General features: G+C 45.7%; 2 protein-coding genes and 1 long non-coding RNA gene across 5 annotated transcripts in view; all 3 read left to right on the top strand.

Moving 5' to 3' along the window:
* Nucleotides 1-24,192, top strand: part of LOC115640747 (zinc finger protein 501-like) — a 745,273-nt gene that overhangs the window by 360,803 nt on the left and 360,278 nt on the right. The gene's annotated exons all lie outside the window — the stretch shown is intronic.
* LOC115640781 (zinc finger protein RFP-like) overlaps nucleotides 1-24,192 on the top strand; it is a 67,190-nt gene that overhangs the window by 5,693 nt on the left and 37,305 nt on the right. Inside the window, 3 exon segments of the mRNA XM_030543772.1 lie at nucleotides 73-95; nucleotides 787-902; nucleotides 4,110-4,169. Of these exon segments, the coding sequence (XP_030399632.1) occupies nucleotides 73-95; nucleotides 787-902; nucleotides 4,110-4,169 (199 nt within the window).
* On the top strand, nucleotides 5,268-13,127 carry LOC115640933. The gene is made up of 2 exons (XR_003997960.1): nucleotides 5,268-5,413; nucleotides 12,955-13,127. It is a non-coding gene; the product is annotated as an uncharacterized LOC115640933 (long non-coding RNA).

Genomic DNA, 24,192 nt, shown 5'->3' with positions numbered 1-24,192 from the left:
TCCTACACCCCTTCTTTTGGAATTCCAAGTGTGTCAGGTGGGACTGAAACGCTCTATATTTCTCTCCTCTAGGACATCAGAAGCACCTTCAGCAGGTACGTGGCTCTCTCTTACTCCCCCTCCCCCTTTGCAATGCTGGAAAAGGGCTTGGTGGTGATGTTACCACTGCCTCTCCCCAGGGCTCTACAGCCAAATGTGTGGGGAAAGTCATATTTTGGATACAAATCTCTCTGATCAACTTCATCCAGTGGTTCTCATCCTTTTATAGAAGACTCTGGAATTCTCCATTCAGTGGGAAGGACTGACCTCAAGTATTTCCTAGAGATGTCACATCCCTGGGGGACTGGCCGCCCAAGGATAGTGAGGATGGAATATGGGCCTGTCACTGATGGGGCACTGGTCACCATTCAGCCCAGGGCAGCAGCGGTCAAGAGTCTTCCCCACCTGAGGGCTGTTTGAAGACTTGTGTGGAATGAGCTGGAAAGGGGGAGTTCCTAGAAGACAGATTTCTACACTTCCTGTCCCTCAGAGCATGGAGGCCATGGTGTGAATTGGCCGTAGAGACGCAATTCCCCTTTTGTCCCCGGAGCTAGACTCTCCAGACCAGAGCTGAAGAATAATAATAGGACCTTTGTGGGGGGCAGGAAGGGTTCACTGCCACGGCCTTGCTTTCAGGAAGAAGAAGAGGAATTCTAATTCCAGACCCGTTAGAACAGCGAGTCACTAGCAAGAATTTATAATGAGTCAATAAATGAAATATAACCATGTGGAATTATTTCTCTCTAGGTCTGTGAAGGGGACGTTCCAGCAGCCAGAGGAGATTTCTCCTAAGTTAGAATTAAGACTCAGTGATTTCTCCCAGAAAACTGTTGCTCTAGTGGAGACTCTCAGGAAGTTCAAAGGTACTGAGAAGGGATCTAGGAGGGGAAATTGGGATGAGCCGCTGAGACTGTGGGAATAGAATGGGTCTGGCCAATTGGTTGATAATTAGATGATGGATCTATTTAATTGTTGGGTGAGAATGCCACATACTTGGGGTCCAAGACACTCCAGCTGATTAATCCAAACCTTTATTTGTACCACAAGCATGCCTTGCCATTGCAATTACTATTAAAGTAAGAAATTACAGACATACCTTATAGAAGTACTGGCCAGTTACCTTCTTCTGGGGCATAGGTGGGTCACAGAAAATTCCCTGTGAAGTTCAGATTCCTCTTTACAGATCCAAATCATATATTTTAGTTTTTTCCATCATCTTCGACTGTTACAAATATTAAGTATCTTATATAACTCATACAATAAACATGCATGAACTTTTTAATTGGCAGGGCTTTTGCTGTACAAGCTATTTTCATGTTTTTGGTCTCTTGTTTGATTGGTTTATTGCCACTGATTATGTATAGGTCACTTTGACCCTGTTCTCTGCATAGGGGGGTTTGGACTTTGCTAACTGGGAGGGATTGCAACTGCTTTGAAGGATAGAGTTATAATTCAAAATGATCTGGACAAATTGGAGAAATGGTCTGAGGTAAACAGGATGAAGTTTAACAAAGACAAATGCAAAGTGCTCCACTTAGGAAGGAACAATCAGTTTCACACATATAGAATGGGAAGAGACTGTCTAGGAAGGAGTACAACAGAAAGGGATCTAGGGGTTATAGTGGACCACAAGCTAAATATGAGTCAACAGTGTGATGCTGTTGCAAAAAAAGCAAACGTGATTCTCGGATGCATTAACAGGTGCGTTGTGAGCAAGACACGAGAAGTCATTCTTCCATTCTACTCTGTGCTGGTTAAGCCTCAACTGGAGTACTGTGTCCAGTTCTGGGCATCACATTTCAAGAAAGATGTGGAGAAATTGGAGAGGGTCCAGAGAGGAGCAACAAGAATGATTAAAGGTCTTGAGAACATGACCTATGAAGGAAGGCTGAAAGAATTGGGTTTGTTTAGTTTGGAAAAGAGAAGACTGAGAGGGGACATGATAGCAGTTTTCAGATATCTAAAAAGGCATCATAACGAGGAGGGAGAAATCTTGTTCATCTTAGTCTCTAAGGACAGAACAAGAAGCAATGGGCTTAAACTGCAGCAAGAGAGGTTTAGGTTGGACATTAGGAAAAAGTTCCTAACTGTCAGGGTGGTTAAACACTGGAATAAATTGCCTAGGGAGGTTGTGGGATTTCCATCTCTGGAGATATTTAAGAGTAGGTTAGATAAATGTCTATCAGGGATGGTCTAGACAGTATTTGGTCCTGCCATGAGGGCAGGGGACTGGACTCGATGACCTCTTGAGGTCCCTTCCAGTCCTCGAATCTATGAATTATGAAACGGTTCCTGGGCAGTACATTTTGGGTGTCTGGGTAGAGGTTTATAAGAAATGACCCTTGTACCAATTCTCAATACTTAACTTAATAACTAGTGGAAAGCAGACAAATGGAGCAGATGAGCAGATCCCAGGCATTAGGATGTTTCACATGAATTCATGACTTACTGAAGGTTACAACATTTAGTTCCAATTTCCCCAAAACGGCCTAATCTGAGGCACCTGGATTTCTCTCTTCCCAACTAGAGAGCTGCAGGGCAGGTGCTCCCGAACCATGTAGCCTCCAGAGCTGCAGGTAGAGTCAGTGGAGCTGCAGATGCCCAACCCCTCTGAGAACCAGGCCCCTGGTGCCTAAAAGTCCTCACCCAAAATTTACACACTAAATTAAAGGTCATTTGTTAAAGCTGGACACAGCCCATCACTGTGCTCTGGTCCCGTATGGCAGCTAGTCTGGGCCAAATGTCCCTCCAGCACAAGGGCCTCTTGTGCCTCCTCCACAGCAGCTGCAGGGACAAGGCATGTTCCTGAGAGGGCTGGGATTGGGGTGGGGGTGGTGAGGGCAGGTGGAGAGGGAGGGGGTGGACAAGGGATAGAGGGACGTGGGCAATGTAAAGGAATGTAAAGCTGGGCCTCTGACACTCTGCACGTGGGGCAAGACACACAGGGGCCATTGTCATCAGACATTAGGAATGGCAATATACAAAAACCTGTAGAAGAGCACTTCAACCTCCCTGGCCACACTATTGCAGACCTTAAGGTGGCCATCCTGCAGCAAAAAAACTTCAGGACCAGACTTCAAAGAGAAATTGCTGAGCTTCAGTTCATCTGCAAATTTGACACCATCAGCTCAGGATTGAACAAAGACTGTGAATGGCTTGCCAACTACAGAACCAGTTTCTCCTCTCTTGGTTTTCACACCTCAACTGCTAGAACAGGGCCTTATCCTCCCTGATTGAACTTACCTCGTTATCTCTAGCTTGCTTGCTAGCATATATATACCTGCCCCTGGAAATTTCCACCACATGCATCTGAAGAAATGGGTATTCACCCACGAAAGCTCATGCTCCAAAACGTCTGTTAGTCTATAAGGTGCCACAGGATTCTTTGCTGCTTTTACAGATCCAGACTAACACGGCTACCCCTCTGATACTTGTCATAGGGATGTAACTCTGGCTGGCTTCAGAACTTCCTCAGCCTGTGCCAAGGTTTGCACCAGCCCCTGCAGCCACTGAACAGCAGAGTCACCGCTCAATTTCCACATTTATAAAATGGTTTTACTATTATTTATATTTCTGCCTATGGAGGACAAGGCCCCATCGTGCTGCTTTCCGTAAAGACGATGAGTAAACAAACCCAACAGCTCACAGTTAGAGCCAGGATTTCACAAACTCTCAACATCCCGTTAGTGTCAAAGGGACCGAAGTTGGAAAAGTTACTTTTATGCCAAAGTCTTTGCAGGCTGTGGGTCTAGGTTATGACAAAAGGCAGCAAATGAATGAGACAAACCAACTGCGGTGTGAAGGGAGGGAGGGGATAAGGAGGGGAAAAGTAAATCTCACTTGCAGATTGTCCTGGAATGGTTGTCAGGCTGCAAGGACATTGGTTCCATTACTGGGAGATGCCTGAATCTGAATGAGAGAGGAAAAAGACAGTTTCAGACCTTTTTATATTAAATTTCTTGGCGGCTTCTCTGTCATAATTAAAAGACAGTTCTAGGAGTTGAGAGTGGGAATGATGTTATAAATGTGAAAGCCTGAAATCTCGTCTCCTTTCTCCTTCCCCCCTCCAGACACTCTGCCATCTGCACTGGAGACAAAAGGAGGAGGATCCCTAGGAACATTCAGACAGGGTGAGATTGCAGCTGGAGATTATCTTTAAATGATCAGAAAATGTCTTCAAGAGATTGTAGCTAAAGTTCCCAACCAAACTGATACTGACCATGACACACAGAGCCCTAACAACAACACACTGAAGAGTGAGGAGCTCCCACACTGAAGTCACACAAACACTCCTGACACCAACCTTAGTGCTGAGTTCATGCCCAGGAACTGCACTGACACCTCTGCTCAGTTTCAGGTGCCCAGGGCAGAGGCAGCTCCGTGGGGTCCAGCCCTGTCCCAGCCAGGACAGGGCTGCTGGGGAGTGTGAGAAATTGTCCCAGCCTCCCCCAGGGCTGAACTCTGCCCCTAACGCTCTGATTCGCTCTTTCTCCAGCGAATGTGACTCTGGATCCAGACACGGCCTATCGACAGCTTGTCCTGTCTGAGGATCAGAAAAGTGTGAGATATGGAGACACACGGCAGCGACTGCCCAACACCCCTGAGAGATTTGACACTGCGCTGTGTGTGCTGGGCTGTGAGGGATTCACCTCAGGGAGACATTGCTGGGAGGTGGAGGTTGGGGGTGAGGGAGTCTGGGCTGTGGGGGTGGCCAGAGAGTCTGTGAGGAGGAAGGGAGGGATCAGCCGTAGCCCTGAGGGGGGGATCTGGGCTGGGGGGCGGTGGTGGGGGGGTCAGTTCCGGGCTCTCACCTCCCCTGAGACCCCCCCCACCCCTGAGCCGGGTCCCCAGCAGGATCCGGGTTTGTCTGGACTGTGACCGGGGGCAGGTGACATTTATCGGTGCTGGTGATGAGGCCCCGATCTTCACTTTCCCGCCGGGCTCCGTCCCTGGGGGGAGAATCCGACCCTGGTTCTGGGTGGGGATGGGAGCCCGACTCAGACTGTGTCCTTGAGATACACAGCAGAGGGGGGAACCGGAAATCAGCCTTTCTAGCCTCATGGTCCCAAGTCTCTATGACCCCGGAGGACTCCCATCTACCCAGCCCCTGGCCCCTCATCTCTATGGCTGCTGGAAGCTCCTCCCTGTCCCTCTCTGCAGCCCCAGAGAGTGAGGGGGAGGGGAAAAGAACCCCTGGGGCTGCAGGAGGCGCAGAGGGGCCCTGAGGGGCAGAGGTGGGGGCTGGGCAGGGGGCAGAACTCACAGCAGGGCTGGGCACAGGCAGGGGTGGGGGTGGCAGGGACACAGCACGAATCAATCAGGGTTTGGGGAGAAGCAGCAGCAGGGAGCAGTTTGTACATTTCTGTGTCCTTATGTCAGGGACTCTAACCCCGACGGCAAAGTTCGTTGTCTGACCGCAAGAGAGACAGGCAACACCAGCAAGGTCCGATCAAAAGCTCTTTATTGACAAGTGCACGCATCAATAGAGAGCAGCTCGTCTCCAGAGAGAACCAGCCCCCTCTTTACATCTTAGTATAAGCCTATATAGACAGTTCCATCGCGTCATAAATTATTCACTGGAGCAACCCACCCCCTTCTTCTAACAACTAGAAACTAGACACCTTTAGTATACATGCATGCCTAAAGTTAGAGATGTAGGGGAGTTAAAAACAAACAAAGAACAAAACCAGGGAGTGAAAACAAGGAGGCTGGGAAACTAGGGCTCTTATCAGTTCTTCGAAGGAGCTGCCCGAACACAGCACATCTGGTACTATGCCAGGAATGCAGCTTCTCTTTTATCTCACTTTTTCCCAGCACTTGTGAGACATGCTGCTGCTTCTCAGTGTTTTCCACTCAGGGATTACCCACAAACCTCTGTTAGCCTGACTTTGGTCAGGTTGGCATACCTGGTTTTGTCTGCTATATCTTTATTCAGGCCTAACAATCCCCCCTTTGTCCCTAGAGGACCATAATGGGACTCTTGGGACACATATTCATTTAACAATTGTACGCGGGAGGCTAGTAAACCATGATCCAAGGTCTGAGTGGAGGTCCTTAAAACTAAAAGTGTGATCAAGAGATATAGCATGGAAAACAACAGAACATTCTTAATAGCTTGTAAATCCTTGTCAATTAAGCCAGAGTGATTAACAGAAAAGCAACATTTTTCCCCGATGCGAGCACAAGCTTCTCCCTAATTTAGCATTCATGGCATTTAGCACACGTTTATTTTGCAAAGTTACTTTTGCTACTTCATCAGTCTTTCGTTGCAACTTTTGGAAAGCGTCTATTAATGCATTCGCTGTTTTTTTAAGCTCTGCAGAAATATTTACAACTGCTCTCTTGAGCTTAGCCACCCACAATCCAGGAATGAGTGCACGGACAAAAGAGTGGAATTCTGTTTGTCTGACAACTAAGTGATTAGGGCACTGACTATAAATCAGTTAGGTATACCAAGTGGTCTAATTTCCCAGATGTTTCGGTGAATAATCCAGTTTCATGTGCATCCTCCCCATGGACCCGTCAGGATTCGGTATGTGGAAGCCCACACCCCCCGGTCCAAATGCTTGGAAGGAGCACTGTAAATGTTTACACTTCCACCCAGAAAGTCTTTAGTATATCTTTATGACCACAGATCAGATGGTACTTCTGATGTTTCTGTAAGGGCAGTGGGCCAAGTCTGGTACTCAAGATCACTCTGAATGGCCATTAGCTGGTCATTCAGGAAATTCTGAATCTCCAAACATACTAGATCCCACTGCAATGCCTTCCCAGCCTCAGTGATATTTAATACCATATTTCCTTGGTGTAGTACTATATTACATTTGTTATTTAATTATTTTAGGTACTTTTAAAAGGCATTGACATTAATAGCATAGGAGGGGGTTACATTATTAGTCACTGGAATGGTTTCAATACAGGTAAAATTTCCAGTGGCAGAACAAACTCTTCGGGTACTTGTTATTTAAAATCCAATACATGCTAAAGAATTTATCCAGAACACAGGGCACAGCCTGTAGAATAAACCCCAAAATCCAATCAATACCACATTCCCAAGCATGGGTCCCACAAATTTTTTCTGCCAGTGTACAATTCTTTGTTTCTTTACCAGGGTTAGTTCTTAATGTCCTTTTTAGTCAGGAATTCCTGGACTTTGGCAATTTCAGTGGAGTGAGTGTTTCTTCTTCTTTCCCAAAACAGTCGTGGTGCAGCATTATATAGGGCAGAGGTTACTAGCACATAACCCTGTAATGGCTTTGCTTTTTGTAGAAAAATTCAAAGGCACAATAGATTTGTCGGTGGACAAGGGAGAGGTTACTAGCACGTCACTTTGTACTTTTTCCCTACTGTCCAGAAGACACAGTGGAGCTAGAAGGAGAAATAGGCTAATCATCAGTAGGAGAATTCTCCCGAGTTGGAGGGGTCTTTTTGCAGTGAGAATCATGGGTCCAAACAGTCAGTCTTTGGCACTTCACAGCGGTGTTGGTAGTTATCAGGACTTAAGGGCCTTTCCAGCATGGAGCCAAGGCAGTCTTTCGTTAGTGGACCTTTACATCAATCCCGTCTCCTGGTTGTAAGGAGTGGCAGGGCTGCTAGGGTCTTTGGGTAGTGATTCCTTACCTGTGAGAAAAGAAACTTAACACATTTCATTAGTGCCTGGCAGTGTTTTTCAGATCTCATAGCTGCATGGGCAAATTCAAGCTCTCCTTTTCCTGGTTGTTAACCAAGTCTTAACTGTGAGCAGTGTCCTTGAATGGAGTCAGTGTCTTATCTATAGCCTGAGCTTGCTATTTTATTTTATTTTATTTTTTTAGTTAATTCATTCTGTTCTTTGTCCTTTTTGGCTTCATTTAACCTGCAAAGGAAACTTTCACTTTTTACTTATACACCTTTTTCCCAACAATGAACACCTACACATTGTCATTATACAGTACATTAGTCTTATTATTTAATGTATGCCACATATACCCTTTTACTAAAATAACTTTATTACAGAACTTTGGAGCAACAGGCCAGGACAAGCACACCCACTTTGAGGAGTTCACTTAATACAACCTGTAGTCCAATAGCTTTCCACCATCCCCAGCCCTCTGGCTAGAAATCTGAGGTAGCCAGAAGGATCCCATGTTCAATATGGGGAGTGGGTTAACTTTTCATGTCTTTGCTTTCAAAGACTGTTGGTATGCAAATTTTAACAACAATTTTTGCAATTAACAATTTGGCCAATGAAGTTTCTTTTTCTTACTTAAGGAAATGCATTAGACTTTAATATATCACATTGTCCTGATTTATTTAAACACTTTGTATTCCAAGTTGAACAAAACAAGTATGTGCATTTTAATTTAACCTTTTTTTGCCTGATTCCAAACCAGACCATCCCATGAAAACACTAAACACAACAATTCCGGCCACAAGATAAACACCACAAGACAGAACATAGAACACAAAACATAATTCCTATTGTGCCAGTAAATGCATGGTACGTTGAATGCTGTTCAGCTGGCATCAGTTTTCTCTGATTATCTGAAAGACAAAAAAAACAGAGGTCTACCCATTCTGGGCAGTCAATCATTGCTTAAAATAGACAAATACCCTTGTTGATTTCAGGAAAAACAGAGGATTTATCCCATATTTTATGTGTTTCATAGGCAGCCCAGGTTTTAGTGGCTCCTACCTTATCAGTTAGATAATTTGCATTAATACAGATGCTTTCTGGCTTGCTTTTTACTTTTAACTGTTGCTTTCAAACACTGAAAGAAAACATCACTACTTATAGTGCCCTTACAGCCTAATAAAATTTCAATTACATAGCACTATATACATTCTTCAGCTAATTTAACTAAATTCTAAATGATTGCAATTAACAATTTCTTTGCCTCAATTTATTTACAAACATTTCAAAGACACCAAGAACTTTCCTCTTTAGCATTTTTACAAAGTTCAACTGCTGTTTTCTTCAGCAACTACAGAGTTAACTTCTTACTCTCCCTTAAATCACTTGCTTGTCTCCCAACAGCCACTTTTATTAACTCAAATCACCATTCCAAGTAAGTCCTGGGTATTTGAAATCCCCATGCTTACACTTACTTACTCCTTCCTTCCACTACACCCTTAAAGTTTTCCAACCTGTTTTCCAATCTCTCTGTCTGTTGCCTGCCCACCTGGGCCTGATCTTGCTTTTCTCACTGAACCGTCCCTTCCATAGGCACCAACTTGTTCCACTACCAGTTTAGCTCGGAGGGTGGGCTTCTCAACTAGCCCCCACCCCTCCTGGTCTCTTGCCTTAGACATTCTTACTTACAAAACGACCCGAGTCCTCCTTCATGAAGCTTGCCACCTGGACGAAGACACATGGCCCATTGGGCAAAGGCCATTTACTTAACATATAATTTAAAGGACTATTCTTAGAGGGTTTACCCAGAGACTCATTCATCTATTTGACACTTAAACAGAAAAGAGAATTACACAGAGAGCAGAGGGAATTACAGTCTAAGCCAGACTTTCCCACTTCTATACACTGACCGCTACAGGGGACGGGACAGAAGGATCTCAATTCCACCTCAGAGCTTTCTCGCACACATGGCTTCCACTCCGAGGAATTATGAACGAGAGGTTCAGTTCCGCCCACACTCCTAACACCCAAATGAACAGAGCAAAAAAAACCAACAGTAACTGGTTAAATAGAACAGAACCAGAAAAAGATAGTGTTTCCTTATCCTATTAGGACTCACTTTTACTCATGCAGTTCTTAGCATATAACACCAACAGTACCAAGCAAAGCAAACACAAAATAACAAGGGTAAAACAAATAGATGGTGTAAATTCTGCAGGGCTCCCCTCTTCTTAATTGCTCACCAAACTGTGACAAATTTCTGTTACCAATCTATCCCTCGTGTCAGGTGATCAGGCTGACACTACAGGATCGTTGGGGGAAGATAAAGAAAACACACCATATAACTGAATTTTAAAGCTTCATTAATAAAATAATAAAACAACAACGGAGAGTGTTGGGAACGCTCCCACATCACTCAGGAAAATATTAATGCCCCAAGCCCGAAGCTCCTTTCATACTCACACACGTACGTTCAGACTGGCCACTTCGGTGTATAATGTTCAGAGGAGGGGGAGAGGTGGAAGGGAGATTATCCTGTTTACAGCTTGTCCAGAATTTCCAACATGCTTCTGCACTTGGGAGGGCTGTTCTCTTACACCCTGGAATCTCCTGCGGCGTCTCTTTCAGAGATTCCAGTCCAGGTCGGCTGCCTGTGGCTTCTTTGGTGTCACCAAGTCACACCGACTCCAGGGTCACAAAGGCACTCTGTTGGATCTTACTGGACAGTTAAGCTTTGCAAATGTAATTTCAGTTCTGTAACTTGTATTTCCTTTGCTTCGCCTCTGTCTATATTTTTTCCTTCACAGCCAGCTGGGGCCGAAAGCAGCCCCTCCCTGCACCAAGCACAGTCCGCGCCGATTCCTGACCCTGAATGCAGAGCAACCCCCTCCTTCCATCCCGGGACCAGGATGATTTTTAAATTAACCCGTTCCTTATGTCTTTTTCTTTCTTTTTCTCTTTCCCATTTAACATTCTAGTAGCAATGCTAACTACTTTAGACAAACTTTTCCCTTGCGTACCATCTGGATGCTCTCTAAATCTCTTTGCAATATCCTTTGCACATTGTGACATGAAAACCATTTTAACCATCTCCTTTCCATGATCAGTTTCAGGATTTAAATTCCCATGCTTTTTAACTTCACAAATCAGTCGAGCACAAAAGTCAGAGAGGTGCTTATCTGGATGCTGAACACAAGCAGTCACCTTGCTCCAATTTGGAGTAGCCTCCCCTACATCTCTAATACCATTCAAAACAGCTTTTAAAAATCCATCCAACTTTGTCTTTTGAGCTGGATTATTGGGATTCCAGTTAGGGTCAGTAATTAGCCAAGGTGCATTCAAATGAGCTGCAGATTTTTCTTTTACTTTTTGTCTTTCATCTTTTGTCATGAGAGTATCTAATAACTGATTTACATTTGCCCAAGTGGGCACATGAGTGAAAAAGATTGTGCAGAACATTCTTTCCACTGCCTCAGGATTGTCTCATAAGTGAGGCATAGTGCACTGCCAGTTAAACAAATTTGAAGTTGCAAACAGGATATGGGTGAAACCATCTCATGTTCCCCAGCAACCAGTAGAACCAGATAAGTTCTCAGCGAGGCTTGTCATATCAGGGGTGTCTCAGAAACATTCTCCCTCATGGAGTTAAGTAACCTAGTGGGGGTCCACAAGGGCAAGGACGAGGGCTGCTGTAATATTGGGGATGTTTGAAAAGCAGTCCCTGACCAAGTTTGCAAAAGGCTGGCTGGAGGCTGCACAGAGGGGGTGAGGCTGCCTGATTCTTCTGAAGATGAGGGACCATCACTCTGAGCTCCCCCTTGATTCTCCTCTGTCCCTGAACTGTCCCTAACCTGCTTTTGAATCTTTGCACTCCATCAGGCGGGGAAAAACAGGAACAAAATTGTCCTCCTCCCAGTGCGGCTCTGGGGCATATGGTGGGGGATTTTTTTTACAAGAGCTCTCCATACAAACAGCTTCAAAAGCTATCCATCCCTCCATGGGTTCATAATTATACCATACAAACAAGTAATCCATTTGTCCCTGCCTAAGATCAACCAAAATATCCCTTAAGGAGTTCATCCTATCTGTGGACTGGAAAAGGTTTCACCCTCCGGCCAGTCTCTAGTCGGGGACAAATGAAAGGTAAATGATGGCCATTGGATCCAACACAGATTTCTCATCTTAAATTTAATTAGACCAGCTGTCTCAGAAATCTCTTTCCAATCTCTAAGTATCAGAGACAACGGGGCGTCCCCCGGGCACTTATTGCCAACTTGTCCCATTTTAATGAAGGGACTCTAACCCCTCTTTCCCGGGTCGAGGTAAAGGGACTCTAACCCCCACCTCCCCGTGTCGAGCACTCACTTACCTCTCCAGGGACTCGAATACCTGGACTGGGACTCAAACCCAGGCTGGGACTCTAACCCAGACAACTTGGATCCTGCGCAAACCTGGACTGGGACTCTAACCCAGACCCGGACTGGGACTCTAACCCAGACCTAAGTTGTCAGGAACTCTAACCCCGACAACCTGGACCCTACTCAAAGGGTAGGTGGACGTTGCTGGATTTCTACGAGCTTCAGCTGGTTCACAGAACACGCCTTATCGCCAACGCAGAGATCAGATCACCAGGCAAGGCTCCTCTAAACTGGAGGATGCGCGCTGCGTTGCCTCAGGGTCCGATCCCCCGCCGGAGAGTCAGACGGGTCCCGGCGGAGTCGCCAAAGATGTCAGGGACTCTAACCCCGACGGCAAAGTTCGTTGTCTGACCGCAAGAGAGACAGGCAACACCAGCAAGGTCCGATCAAAAGCTCTTTATTGACAAGTGCACGCATCAATAGAGAGCAGCTCGTCTCCAGAGAGAACCAGCCCCCTCTTTACATCTTAGTATAAGCCTATATAGACAGTTCCATCGCGTCATAAATTATTCACTGGAGCAACCCACCCCCTTCTTCTAACAACTAGAAACTAGACACCTTTAGTATACATGCATGCCTAAAGTTAGAGATGTAGGGGAGTTAAAAACAAACAAAGAACAAAACCAGGGAGTGAAAACAAGGAGGCTGGGAAACTAGGGCTCTTATCAGTTCTTCGAAGGAGCTGCCCGAACACAGCACATCTGGTACTATGCCAGGAATGCAGCTTCTCTCTTATCTCACTTTTTCCCAGCACTTGTGAGACATGCTGCTGCTTCTCAGTGTTTTCCACTCAGGGATTACCCACAAACCTCTGTTAGCCTGACTTTGGTCAGGTTGGCATACCTGGTTTTGTCTGCTATATCTTTATTCAGGCCTAACACTTAGATCTCACTGGGATCTCCCAGCCAGAGCTCCTGCCGCAGGGACTCAAGTCACCTTCCCCTATAGATGCAGGGTTGGCACCACTGTATTTGTCACACCCATGGGGCATGGACAGGGAGAGTTAAAAAATCACAAGATAAACCAGGCTACATTATATAACGTTTTTTTTGGAAACCTTATGTTTTGGGGAGTCAATTTCAGTTCTGCGTCATGATTTTTAGCTTCTGGGGTTAGCAACACTGTGAGAGTCGGGGGCTGGCTGGGCAGAGCCAGAAGGAACAGAGAAAACACAAGGAAAAGATAAAGTAAAACAAAAGAAAGAGAGAGTCCTGGAGAAAAGGTGAAAATTAAATATAAAACCAATGAAAGGAAAACACTTTGGAGAGGGGAAAGGACCAGAGGCAGGGAGAGGGGAAGGGATAAATTCTGGGGAATGATGGAGAACATGAGGGGGATGGTCTGTGACAGGGATCAGAGAAGAATGGAAGAGACACAGAGAAATAAACAGGGATGGGAAATGAGGGCTAGGAAAATGGTTAGTGATAATGAACAGTATGAATGAGAAGGGAGAGGAAAAGGGAACACAAGAGGGACAGAGATTTATACAACATCACTGAAGATGAGACTGTAACTCAGGGGTGGACGACCTGAGCCTGAGACGGATCCAGAATTTACCAATATACATTGCCAAAGAGCCACAGTAATAAGTCAGCAGCCCCCCATCAGCTCCTCCCCTCACCCCCGGCGCTTCTCACCTGTTGGTGGACCTGCCGATCGGCACCTCCCTCTCCCTTCCCATGCCTCCTGCCCACCGCGATCAGCTGTTTTGCAGTGGGCAGGAGGCTCTGGGGGGAAGGAGGGAGGAGTGAGGGCATGGGAAGGGGTGGGGGCTTTATGAGAAGGAGTGGAGTGGAATGGGGTCAGGGCCTGGGGCACAGCCGCAGTTTAAGCAGTGAGCACCCCCGGCACATTGGAAATTGGCGTCTGTAGTTCCAGCCCCGGAGTAGGTGCCTATGCAAAGAGCTGAATATTAAGTTCTGAAGAGCTGCATTCGCTCTGTAGCCACAGGTTGGCCACCCCTGCTGTCCCTAGTTAATTTCAGAATACTCAAGAAGTGAGTATTCACCCATGAAAGCTTCAGAAGTTTGGACTGCGCTTTGTCTGAACAGCCCCTCAGAACTGTTCGCTGAGGGTGGCCCTCCTAGGAGAACAAGACACCGGACACCGTGGCTTGGAGGGTCAGTAAGTTTGGCCACCCTTGAGACAGAAAGTGGGCATTTGAGAGTCGGGGTTTGTGGCTTCAGCCCCATGGGAGGGGCCTGCCTGGGCTCTGGGCTTTCTCCGTGTGGGGAGGGGATCTTGGGGCTTCAGCCCCACGAAAGGCACCTGTTGTGGCTCAGGGCTTCAGCCCTGTGGGGAGGGGGTCTTGGCGCTTCAGCCCTGCAGGGTGGAGGGTCTTCAACCCCAGAGGAGTCCAAACTTCTGAAGACCCCAATGGCAGAACAGGTCTATTTGAGGATGTGCCAGTTCTCTGCGTCTGTAAAGGTAGATGAGGGCTGCTGCAGGACAGAGACCTCTGGTTGTTTCGGATTTCCCTGCTACTGGGTCCAGGGCGCCTTCCTCTCAAGTTTCATGAGGTTGCCACCTACACACTGGCTTCCCCACATTAAAATATTTCACATGTAGGCTTCTGCCAAGGCTGTTAACATCTTTTCCCCCTGGCAGACATCATCCTTGTATTGAGAGATAGCTGCCACCACCGCCTTTAGATAAACATTGACACAGTGATGGGAACACCACCACCACCTCCGGTGGACACATGTTTGAATGGGACCCAAACTGGTTGCAAGCTGGAAGGATCAGGCCCCACTCACAAGATTGGCAGCTGACTGATTTTCTAGGTGCCTGAGCTCCTTTGTGAATCCTTAACAAGTGTGTTTGGGCCTGAAGAACTACATCTTGTTGCCCTGGGGCTATTCACCATAACCACTTCCTGGTCTTTCAAAGGCCCTGTCTACACAACACAGTTTTGTCAACATAACGCAGCTTACATCAACCTTACTATGCAAGTTTACACACTGCAATGCTGCTCCCGCTGCTTCAACTCGCATGTTATGCCGGCGTAATAAACCCCCCTCGAGGAGAGGCGTGGAGCTTAGGGCGATGTAGTTAAAGCGACACAATGTCAGTGTGAACACTGCATTGTTTGCATTGCCCTACGTGGCCTCCACGATGTGTCAATCCCAGAATGTCCCACAGTGACCACCTTGGCCACCATTTTGAACCCTGCTGCCCAGTAGCCAGGTACCCAGGTGAATGCCCCTCCCCTGTTAAAGCCCCAGGAAGGTGTGAACGTGCTCTTCCTGTTTGCTCAGCGTGGAGCGCTCACATAGCAACTGCCCAGCTGACCAGGCCGGCTCCACGTAGCAAATGGCTCCTGCCTGGAGTCTGCGGGAGATGGTGGATCTCACGGGTCTGTGGGGAGAGGAGGCTGTGCAGGCCCAGCTCTGATCCAGGCACAGGAACTTGTGCAGGGATGGAGGGGAAGGGCGGTGATACAGACATGCGGCAGGGCCGTGTAAAACCCAAAGAGCTGCAGCAGGCAGAGCAGGAGGCAAATAGTTGCCCCTGGTGCAGAACGACAGACCTGCCACTTCTACAAGGAGGGGGCTGGAGTCAGGGTGATGGTGAATCGCCCCCACATTGAGCTCCTCTTACAGCCTTGTGCTCATAACGCACAGCACAGTGCTGTAGAGCAGTGCAGGATCCTGCTTTCTGACCCAGATGGCTGGCTCATGGGTTACCAGGGCAGTTGAAACGTGACTGGAAACCTAGTAGGATGCCCATGGAACAATGGGGCTGAGAAACCTGCATCATGTGACTTTATACCTGTCCCATGAGGCATTGCAAACCCTTCCCAAAGCACCCTGCAGCCAGTTGCACAATGGGATAGCTACCCACAGTGCCCTGCTCTCGGTGCCCTTGCAAGAGCTGCTACTGTGGATGTGATCTGCTGACACGTGAAGCATGGTGTGGACATGCAACAGTGGTTTAATTACAGCCATGACTGTACATTGATGTAACTTAAATCAACTTTGAACTTTGTAGTGCCGACATAGCCTAAGATGGCTCTACAGATAGATAAACTGTCAAGCTGCTGCTGAAAAAAAACCCTCCTAATATTTGAGCATTCTATCTGAGATCATGAGTGAGGCTTAATTTCACTTAGAAATTGCTGTTAAACCCCGCACGGAGCCGGCCAAGCCTCCTCTGTCACGCAGAACCAGTACATGGCCAATTCAAATGTTTTTGTCATCCGGGAAAGCTTTTGACTACCAAATGAAATAGTTCCCCATGCCACGTTTCTGTAATTAAAAAATGCCATTAGTGGAACTGCTTACACAAGGGCAGTGTGCCATGGCAGAGAACAACTGGAATTTTACATGATGCGTCTCCATCAAACTGAAGTGATAAAACTGGAACAAAATTCCAAAGGCCAAAATATTCCATGTAGCCACTGCATTAGGGCTATGGCAGGGCCCCTCCATGCCAATCAAGCAAGCTGAGTCTGAGTTGTAGGTGGGATGACATAAGCTGCACCCTGCTCTTCTTGAAGATCCTGGTTCATTGCATGGGCTGACCTGGAGCATGAGAGGAGGAAGAGCAGGAAAGACCCTGTTCCACCCTGCAACCTTTTGGGCAAGGTGCATCCCTGGGATGCCAAGGGAGGGAGTGTGATTGTGACTGGCCTTTGTGGAGGGTGAGGAAAGGGAGGAGGAGGCTTGCAGCACCATCTCTGCATATCCACACAAATGCCAGTTACCACTGGGCCTCCAGATGTGCAGAAGTGAGTGACCCAAATCACACAAGCCCATTATCTGAATCGATGTGCTAACAAGACAGCCTGGGAAGTCAATAGAACACTTGTGGGTAATGGCATTTTCTAAGTCTGCCGACTGTGATACAGTAGTGAGACACAGACTGACTTTTCCTCCAGAAACACCTTCCTTCATGACCTTGTGGTCCCTCCCAGCTCTGTGCACTGCAGGAATGGACTCTCAGAGATAATTCTCCCACTGTGCAATTCTGGGAGAGAGCCCATAGGAGCTGGGAGGTACAATTCCTGGCTTGGATGTTCATACCTGTGCTAGCTCCCTCTTTCTTCTTCCTCTCCTCCTTTGCAGTGACAAAATGGACAGCAATAAGCCCCCTGTCAAGCCTCACACATGGCTGGGACCCCCCCTGTAATCCCTCAGTGGCTGCTCCCCTGCCTCCTGGGAACTGGGAGCGGGGACTCCACTGCAATCTGCATCCCAAGCCTGGGGAGGGTGAGGAACCCTAAGAAGAGCAGAGGTGAGGCTGAGAGGGCTGAACAGCAGCTAGGGGGCTGCCGGGGGGCTGAAGTGAGGAGGGTGGGGTCTGCATTAATGGTAGGTTCTGAGCAGATGAGCCGGTACTGGGAGGGTGAACTGAGGATGGTGGGGGTGATGGAATGAGGGGGTGGCTGAACTGATGGGGTTGTGATGATGGGGGCTGAGGGACTGATTGAGGGGTTGGGTTGGGGACAGGATTAATTGCTGGGCAGGGTGAGAGCTGCTGCAGCAGGGGCCTTACCCAGTACGTGTAGGAGAGAACACTAATAGTCACACACTCTGAGGATGGGGTGGGGAGGGGGTGTTCCCTCTCAGAAAGAAACTGTGTTGAAGATGATGAAAGGAACATGTCTGAACATGCAGGATCTTCAGGTTGGTAAACTTTTTTTTATTTGATACTCCGTTCTTAAGGACTGTCTGTCTTCCTTCTGGACTATTCTTGAATTCTCATATTTGAGCAAAAAAATATAGTTGTTACCCTATGGGTGCTATCATTTTTGATGCAGTTGTGATAAAAATAAATAGCTGAAATAGGCAGATCTTCCTTCTACAATTTCACCTTTAAAGTAGTACTGAGTGTCAGTGAATGCAATGAGTAATACTAAACGAGCAGTATGGTAATAATAATTAAATAACTGCATTGGCTTATTTTGTTCAGGAGAATCCATTCGCAACATACAGGATTCTGAAGACTCTCCACCTTAAAGATCACCATCATTTTCTGTTGTTTCAGAAAAAACAACAAAGAGTCTTGTGGCACCTTAAAGACTAACAAATTTATTAGAACATAAGCTTTCATGGGCTTTAGCACTTATTCAGATGTGAGAGTTTAAACTGGAGTTTGGCAGGTGAACAAATCTATACTTACAAAGATGGGTGTGGAGCATTATTATGCAGAGGGCCAGTGTTAAAGAGTCCAAGACAATTGGGGAGGGGGTGGCCCATTATTAGCTGTAATGAGAAGTTGTGAATATCAAAAGTGCGAGAATGTTTTTTGTCGTGAACCAGCCATTCCCAATCTTTATTCATGCCAAGTGTGAGACAATCAAACTTGCAAATGTATTCTAATTCAGCTGTTTCATGCAGGAGTCTGTTTTTGAAGTTTTTTTTAAATGTGGCAACTTTCAAATTTGACACTGAGTGTCCAAGGAGATTAAAATGCTCTCCCACTGGTTTTTGAATATTCCCATTCCTGATGTCTGATTTGTGTTCATTTATTCTTTTGCACAGAGACAGTCCAGTTTGGCCAATGTACAGTTTCAGAGTTATCTGCCAATGATTCTGTTTCAGTCACATCATGTATGTCACATAGCCACTGTATATCACCTACAGCAAAAAGAAAAATCATCCATCATCCAGAAACAACCATAGAAAAGTTTGTGATAAAAACTAGCAGATTACAAAGAGAGGTAATTGGTGAAAAAATTGCCCAGTTTGTTTATGCAATAAACTCTCCTATCCGTATGACTGAGAACCCACACTTCTTTACCGTGGTTCAGTCATTAAGACCAGGATACAGTACACCCAACAGAGCAGATGTCGCAGGCAAATTGCTGGATAAAGTGTATGAAAGAGAAATTAAGCAGCGTGCAAAAAGTCTAGAGGGTAAAATTGTTAACCTGAGTCTTGATGGGTGGAGCAATGTCCACAATGATCCTGTTGTATGTGCTTGTGTGACAACAGAAGAAGGGAATGTCTTCCTTACAGAAACAACTGATACATCAGGAAATGCACCCACAGCAGAATACTTACAAGAAGTAGCAGTAAAAGCTATAACAAACTGTGAAAAAAAATTCAAATGTCTAGTATGCAGCTTGGTCGCAGACAACGCTGCAAGTGTATCCAAGATGAGAAGAAATTTAGAAGAGTCTCAAGCTAATAACACGGTTGCAGTGCTCATCTGATGCATCTTCTAGCCAAAGACTTCAGTGTTCCAGAAATATTTTTTTTGAAATTGCAAAATACTTCCATGACAACCACTTTGCAGCAGCTGCTCTGAAAAAAAATGGAAAGAACCAAGCTGACACTCCCACAAGATGTGTGACGGAACTCAGTAGTGGACTGTTTTGAGCACTATGTCAAGAACTGGCCTAACCTGATGACAGTTTGTGAACAAAATCCTGAAAAAATAGATGGCACCATCACAGCCAAAGTTCTCAACATTGGGCTTAAGAGAAATGTTGAACACATGCTGAGTACCTTGTAGCCTTGAACAAAATGCAGGGAAATAGCTGTTTTATTGCTGATGCTGCTGAAATTTGGAAGGAAGTGAGTGAGATCTTAAAAAGAGAACTATGCAATGACAGAGTTAAATTACAAGTATTAAAAAATAAATGGGACAAGCACTTTCTCCAGCTCATTTTCTTGCAAATAGTCTCAATACTTGGTACCAGCGTCAAACCTTAACTGCTGAAGAAGAGGAGTTGGCTATGACATGGACATCCAGCAATCATCCCTCCATAATGCCAACTAGAATAAACTTCAGAGCTAAGAGTGAACCATTGAAGAAACGTATGTTTGCTGATGATGATTTAAAGAAAGTCACACCAGTGAACTGGTGGAAGTCACTTAAGCACTTGGATTCAGAGATTGTTGAAGGGATCATCTCACTTTTAACAGCAGTAGCTTCTTCTGTCAGCATAGAAAGAATATTTTCTTCCTTTGGACTAATTCATTCCAAACTGAGAAATCATTTGGGACTTGAAAAAGCAGGAAAGCTTGTTTTTCTTTCCCAGATTACGAACAAACAGGAAAATGAAGGTGAAGATGACTGAGTTAACTGCAGAAGCTGATATTTTAAGTTTCTCATGTTGACCTGGCTGATATAGTCAATTTAATTTTTGTCTTGTTTTTTAAATATTTCATTTAACTATTTTAGTTTAAAAGAATTTCAACAAAAACAAATCTGATTTTAAATACTTGAATATTTAACTAAATTCAAAAATTTGCATGCTTGTTTTGTACAATATTCTACATTTGCTATTGAAGAAAAAATCCGGAATACATAACGTTGTTGTTTTAGTTAAATAAAACAATTTAAATGTCTGTCTGTTGATGTTTTCCTCCATGGCAAGAAAATCCTCCAAATATTAATGATTAACCTGTTGAATTGGAGATCGTTCACCCCCTAATGACTTCATAAATATCTGCTTCAATTACCTTTGGTAAATGAAATAACCAAACAATCATTGGTTTTCTGATATAGCTGTAAAACTCATCTGAAAAGTTTTCAAAATAAATCACTGTTTAAAAATGTATAGTGTGTACCTTCCAAAAACGAAACCTACATCTGTCTCTGTGTTGTGAAGAATATGTATTAAGGTTATAACAAAGAACACAAATGCACTTTTATGCAGAAAACCAGGATTAAATGGAGTCTTCCTGACGAGTGATTTAAATCATGATTTAAATGAAATCCACCCTGTCTGATAAAGAATTTTTCTCTTCAGCAGCCTGTTATCCAGATCAAGTTACAGTGAAGATGAAGGTTCTTTCATTCTGTCCTAGCTCCACAGTGAGCGCCTCTCTGCCTGGTTTGATCGTTTTCTTCATTACTTTTCCCATTCACAAGCTGGAATCAGGTAGGAATTCCATTGTTCCTGCTGCTGCTTGTAGGATTTGTTTCATTGCAGTAATTTGTAAATTGTGCCTGTTCTATTCCTTTGTACAAAACTGAAAAAGACAAAACAAAAAAACCTACAACAAATCCCAGAATGGATCAATATCAATAAAGAATAAGTCTCCACTTCCTCCCCACCCCTTCACAAGGAGCAATTCTCCACCCACTGCACATGATGCAACTCAGTGTCTCTATAGCTAGGTACTTGTATAGCTTTCATTACCATAGTGTCTGAGTACCTACGTTATATGCTTACATCCTCTTTGACCCAATCCTGTGTCAAACACTGAGGCAGCCTGACCTGTAGCGGAAGGGATTTGGGCTCAGTGAGGCCAAGGCAAGAAATGAGTCTCAGAGTTGAAGACCTTTTACTGAAAATGTCCTGGCAGAGGCCCAAGCCCACTAAAAACAGTAGGAGAGGGGCAGAGGAGGAAAACTCGAGAACCTCAGCTGTTCTCAGAAAAAAATGTGTCATACGAGGCGAGAGGTGGTGGTCTCCAAAGAAGCTGGGTCCCAAAACACTAGGGTGAAATCCTACGGGTTCTCTGTTGACTTCAGTGGAGTCAGGTTTTCATCTTTTCATCAGTCACATATGAAAACCAACAATGAGAATCACATCAGAAATATAGTGAAGGCCGGAACAGATCACAGAGCTGAGGTATACAGCGTATATCCTCAATTCAACCCTGCCCATTCACAGGGCGCTGAAATCGCTCTATGGCATGTCAAATTAATATAAGGGGAGTTCTCAGTGACACTCAGACCTGAGCTGGCCTGTCACTTTCTACTATAAATGCCTTTTTCAGTTGCTTGTAATTTTGCCAAATTTTAAATATTCAGTTTGAAAATTTGCATGTCAGGCTGAATTTTTGGAAAGTTTGAACCTCCTGACCTTTCCGTTTATAGCATTTTTCCCCCCTCTCTGAGCTTGTTCTCTTTTTGCTTTGGTGTATTTCATAGCCCAATTCAGTGTGACCGGTCCTGATCACCCTGTCACTGCCAGGATAGGTGAGGCCATTGTGTTACCCTGTCACCTGTCCCCCAGGATGAGCACTGAGAACATAGAGGTGAGATGGTTTCGATCTCAGTTCTCTGGAGTTGTGCATCTGTACCATGATGGGCAGGATCAGTATAGAGAGCAGATGCCAGACTATCATGGAAGGACAGAACTTTTGAAAGATGGCATCATGGATGGGAATGTTTCCTTGCGGATTCTTAACATCTGTCGCTCAGATGAAGGACAATACAGCTGCTTTATTCAAAGTCATGCTTTTTATGGTGAAGCCCTATTGGAACTGAAGATAGCAGGTCAGCAGCTCTTGTCTGTATTGTCTTATTATGGTCTGCAGGTTTTATTCTTTCCTTCTGCAACAACTGTGACTAGCAACTTGTGAATTTTTTTAGAGTAACACACTGTGTTACAACCACATTCATATACTTTCTAAAATATGCAGACAACTTTCCCAACATTTTATTAAAGACATTTTCAGAATGGTCAAGAGGCTTCCTTGCCCAAAATAAATTCTCGATTGACTCCAAAAGGGGCCCTTGCTTAGGAGGGAAAGGACTTGTGAACAAATAGTCTTCCAATTTCTCTGCATTCATTTTGTGGATGTGTGGCCAAGGTAGAACTGCCTGATTTATATGGTCTTCTGATGTGGTCACTACTGCTTGTTATTTAGGGGTGCAGTGAAAATCAGTTGCAGCTTTCTGATTGGCTGAGGCTATATAATGGTGGTGGTGCTGAAGTTGTGTATTTACCTCTTCTAGATACAGCTGAGCATTGGTCCTCTGCTGTTCTCACATTGTAACTGTGGAGTTATTTAATTATTTATTTAAACAAAGGGGAGGAGAAATCTGTCCAATGCATTGACCATAAGAGGTTTTTAAATTTAAATGAAGTGGTCAGATTTCAACACTCAGGGTATGTCTACATCTACAATTTTGCAGCGCTGGTTGTTACAGCTGTATTAGTACAGCTGTATAGGGCCAGCGCTGCAGAGTGGCCACACTTACAGCAACCAGCGCTGCAAGTGGTGTTAGATGTGGCCACACTGCAGCGCTGTTGGACGGCTTCAAGGGGGGTTCGGGGAACGCGAGAGCAAACCGGGGAAGGAGACCAGCTTCGCCGCGGTTTGCTCTCGCGTTCCCCGAACCCCCCTGCAAACCGCAGGGAAGGAGACCTGCTTGCACGGGGGTTCGGGGAACGTGAGAGCAAACCGGGGAAGGAGACCAGCTTCGCCGCGGTTTGCTCTCACGTTCCCCGAACCCCCCTGCAAGCCGCAGGGAAGGAGACCTGCTTGCACGGGGGTTCGGGGAACGTGAGAGCAAACCGGGGAAGGAGACCAGCTTCGCCGCGGTTTGCTCTCGCGTTCCCCGAACCACCCTGCAAACCACAGGGAAGGAGACCTGCTTGCTCGGGGTTCGGGGAACGCGAGAGCAAACCGGGGAAGGAGACCAGCTTGATTATCAGAGGCTTCCTCAGGTATGCTGGGATACCTGCTTATTCCACGGAGGTCAAGAAAAGCGCTGGTAAGTGTCTATACTTGATTACCAGCGCTGGATCACCAGCACTGGATCCTCTACACCCGAGACAAAACGGGAGTACGGCCAGTGCTGCAAACAGGGAGTTGCAGCGCTGGTGATGCCCTGCAGATGTGTACACCTCCTAAGTTGCAGCGCTGTAACCCCCTCACCAGCGCTGCAACTTTGTGATGTAGACAAGCCCTCAGTTGCTCTTATGTTGAGAGGACAACATCTCTCATTGAGTCAGTGAAATTATTTTAAATATTTGTTCACATGTTTTCCTGTGTCCATGAATATTGGGAATTCAGAGATTTGGGTATTCATTTGTCCCATCTACATGAGTAAGCCCTGGCCTACACTATGGGGCTAGGTTGAATTTAGCGGCGTTAGGTCGATTTAAAAATTACTGTGTCCACACAACCAACTCCATTCTATCGACCTAAAGAGCTCTTAAAATTGACTTCTGTACTCCTCCTTGACGAGGGGAGTAGCACTAAAATTGACCTTGCTGGGTCGAATTTGGGGTAGTGCGGACGCAAATCGGTGGTATTGGCTCCATTGTGACTGCTCTGGACAGCACTTTGAACTCTGATGCACTAGCCAGGTACACAGGAAAAGCCCTGGGAACTTTTAAATTTCATTTCCTATTTGGTCAGCATGGCAAACTCGTCAGCACTCACCAGCACAGGTGCTCATGCAGTCCTCCCAGAATCATAGAGTGTA

Source organism: Gopherus evgoodei, unplaced genomic scaffold (assembly GCF_007399415.2).
Source record: "Gopherus evgoodei ecotype Sinaloan lineage unplaced genomic scaffold, rGopEvg1_v1.p scaffold_32_arrow_ctg1, whole genome shotgun sequence".
Taxonomy (NCBI): domain Eukaryota; kingdom Metazoa; phylum Chordata; order Testudines; family Testudinidae; genus Gopherus; species Gopherus evgoodei.
Note: the sequence above shows the minus strand (reverse complement) of the source record. Positions and strands in the feature narration are given on the sequence as shown.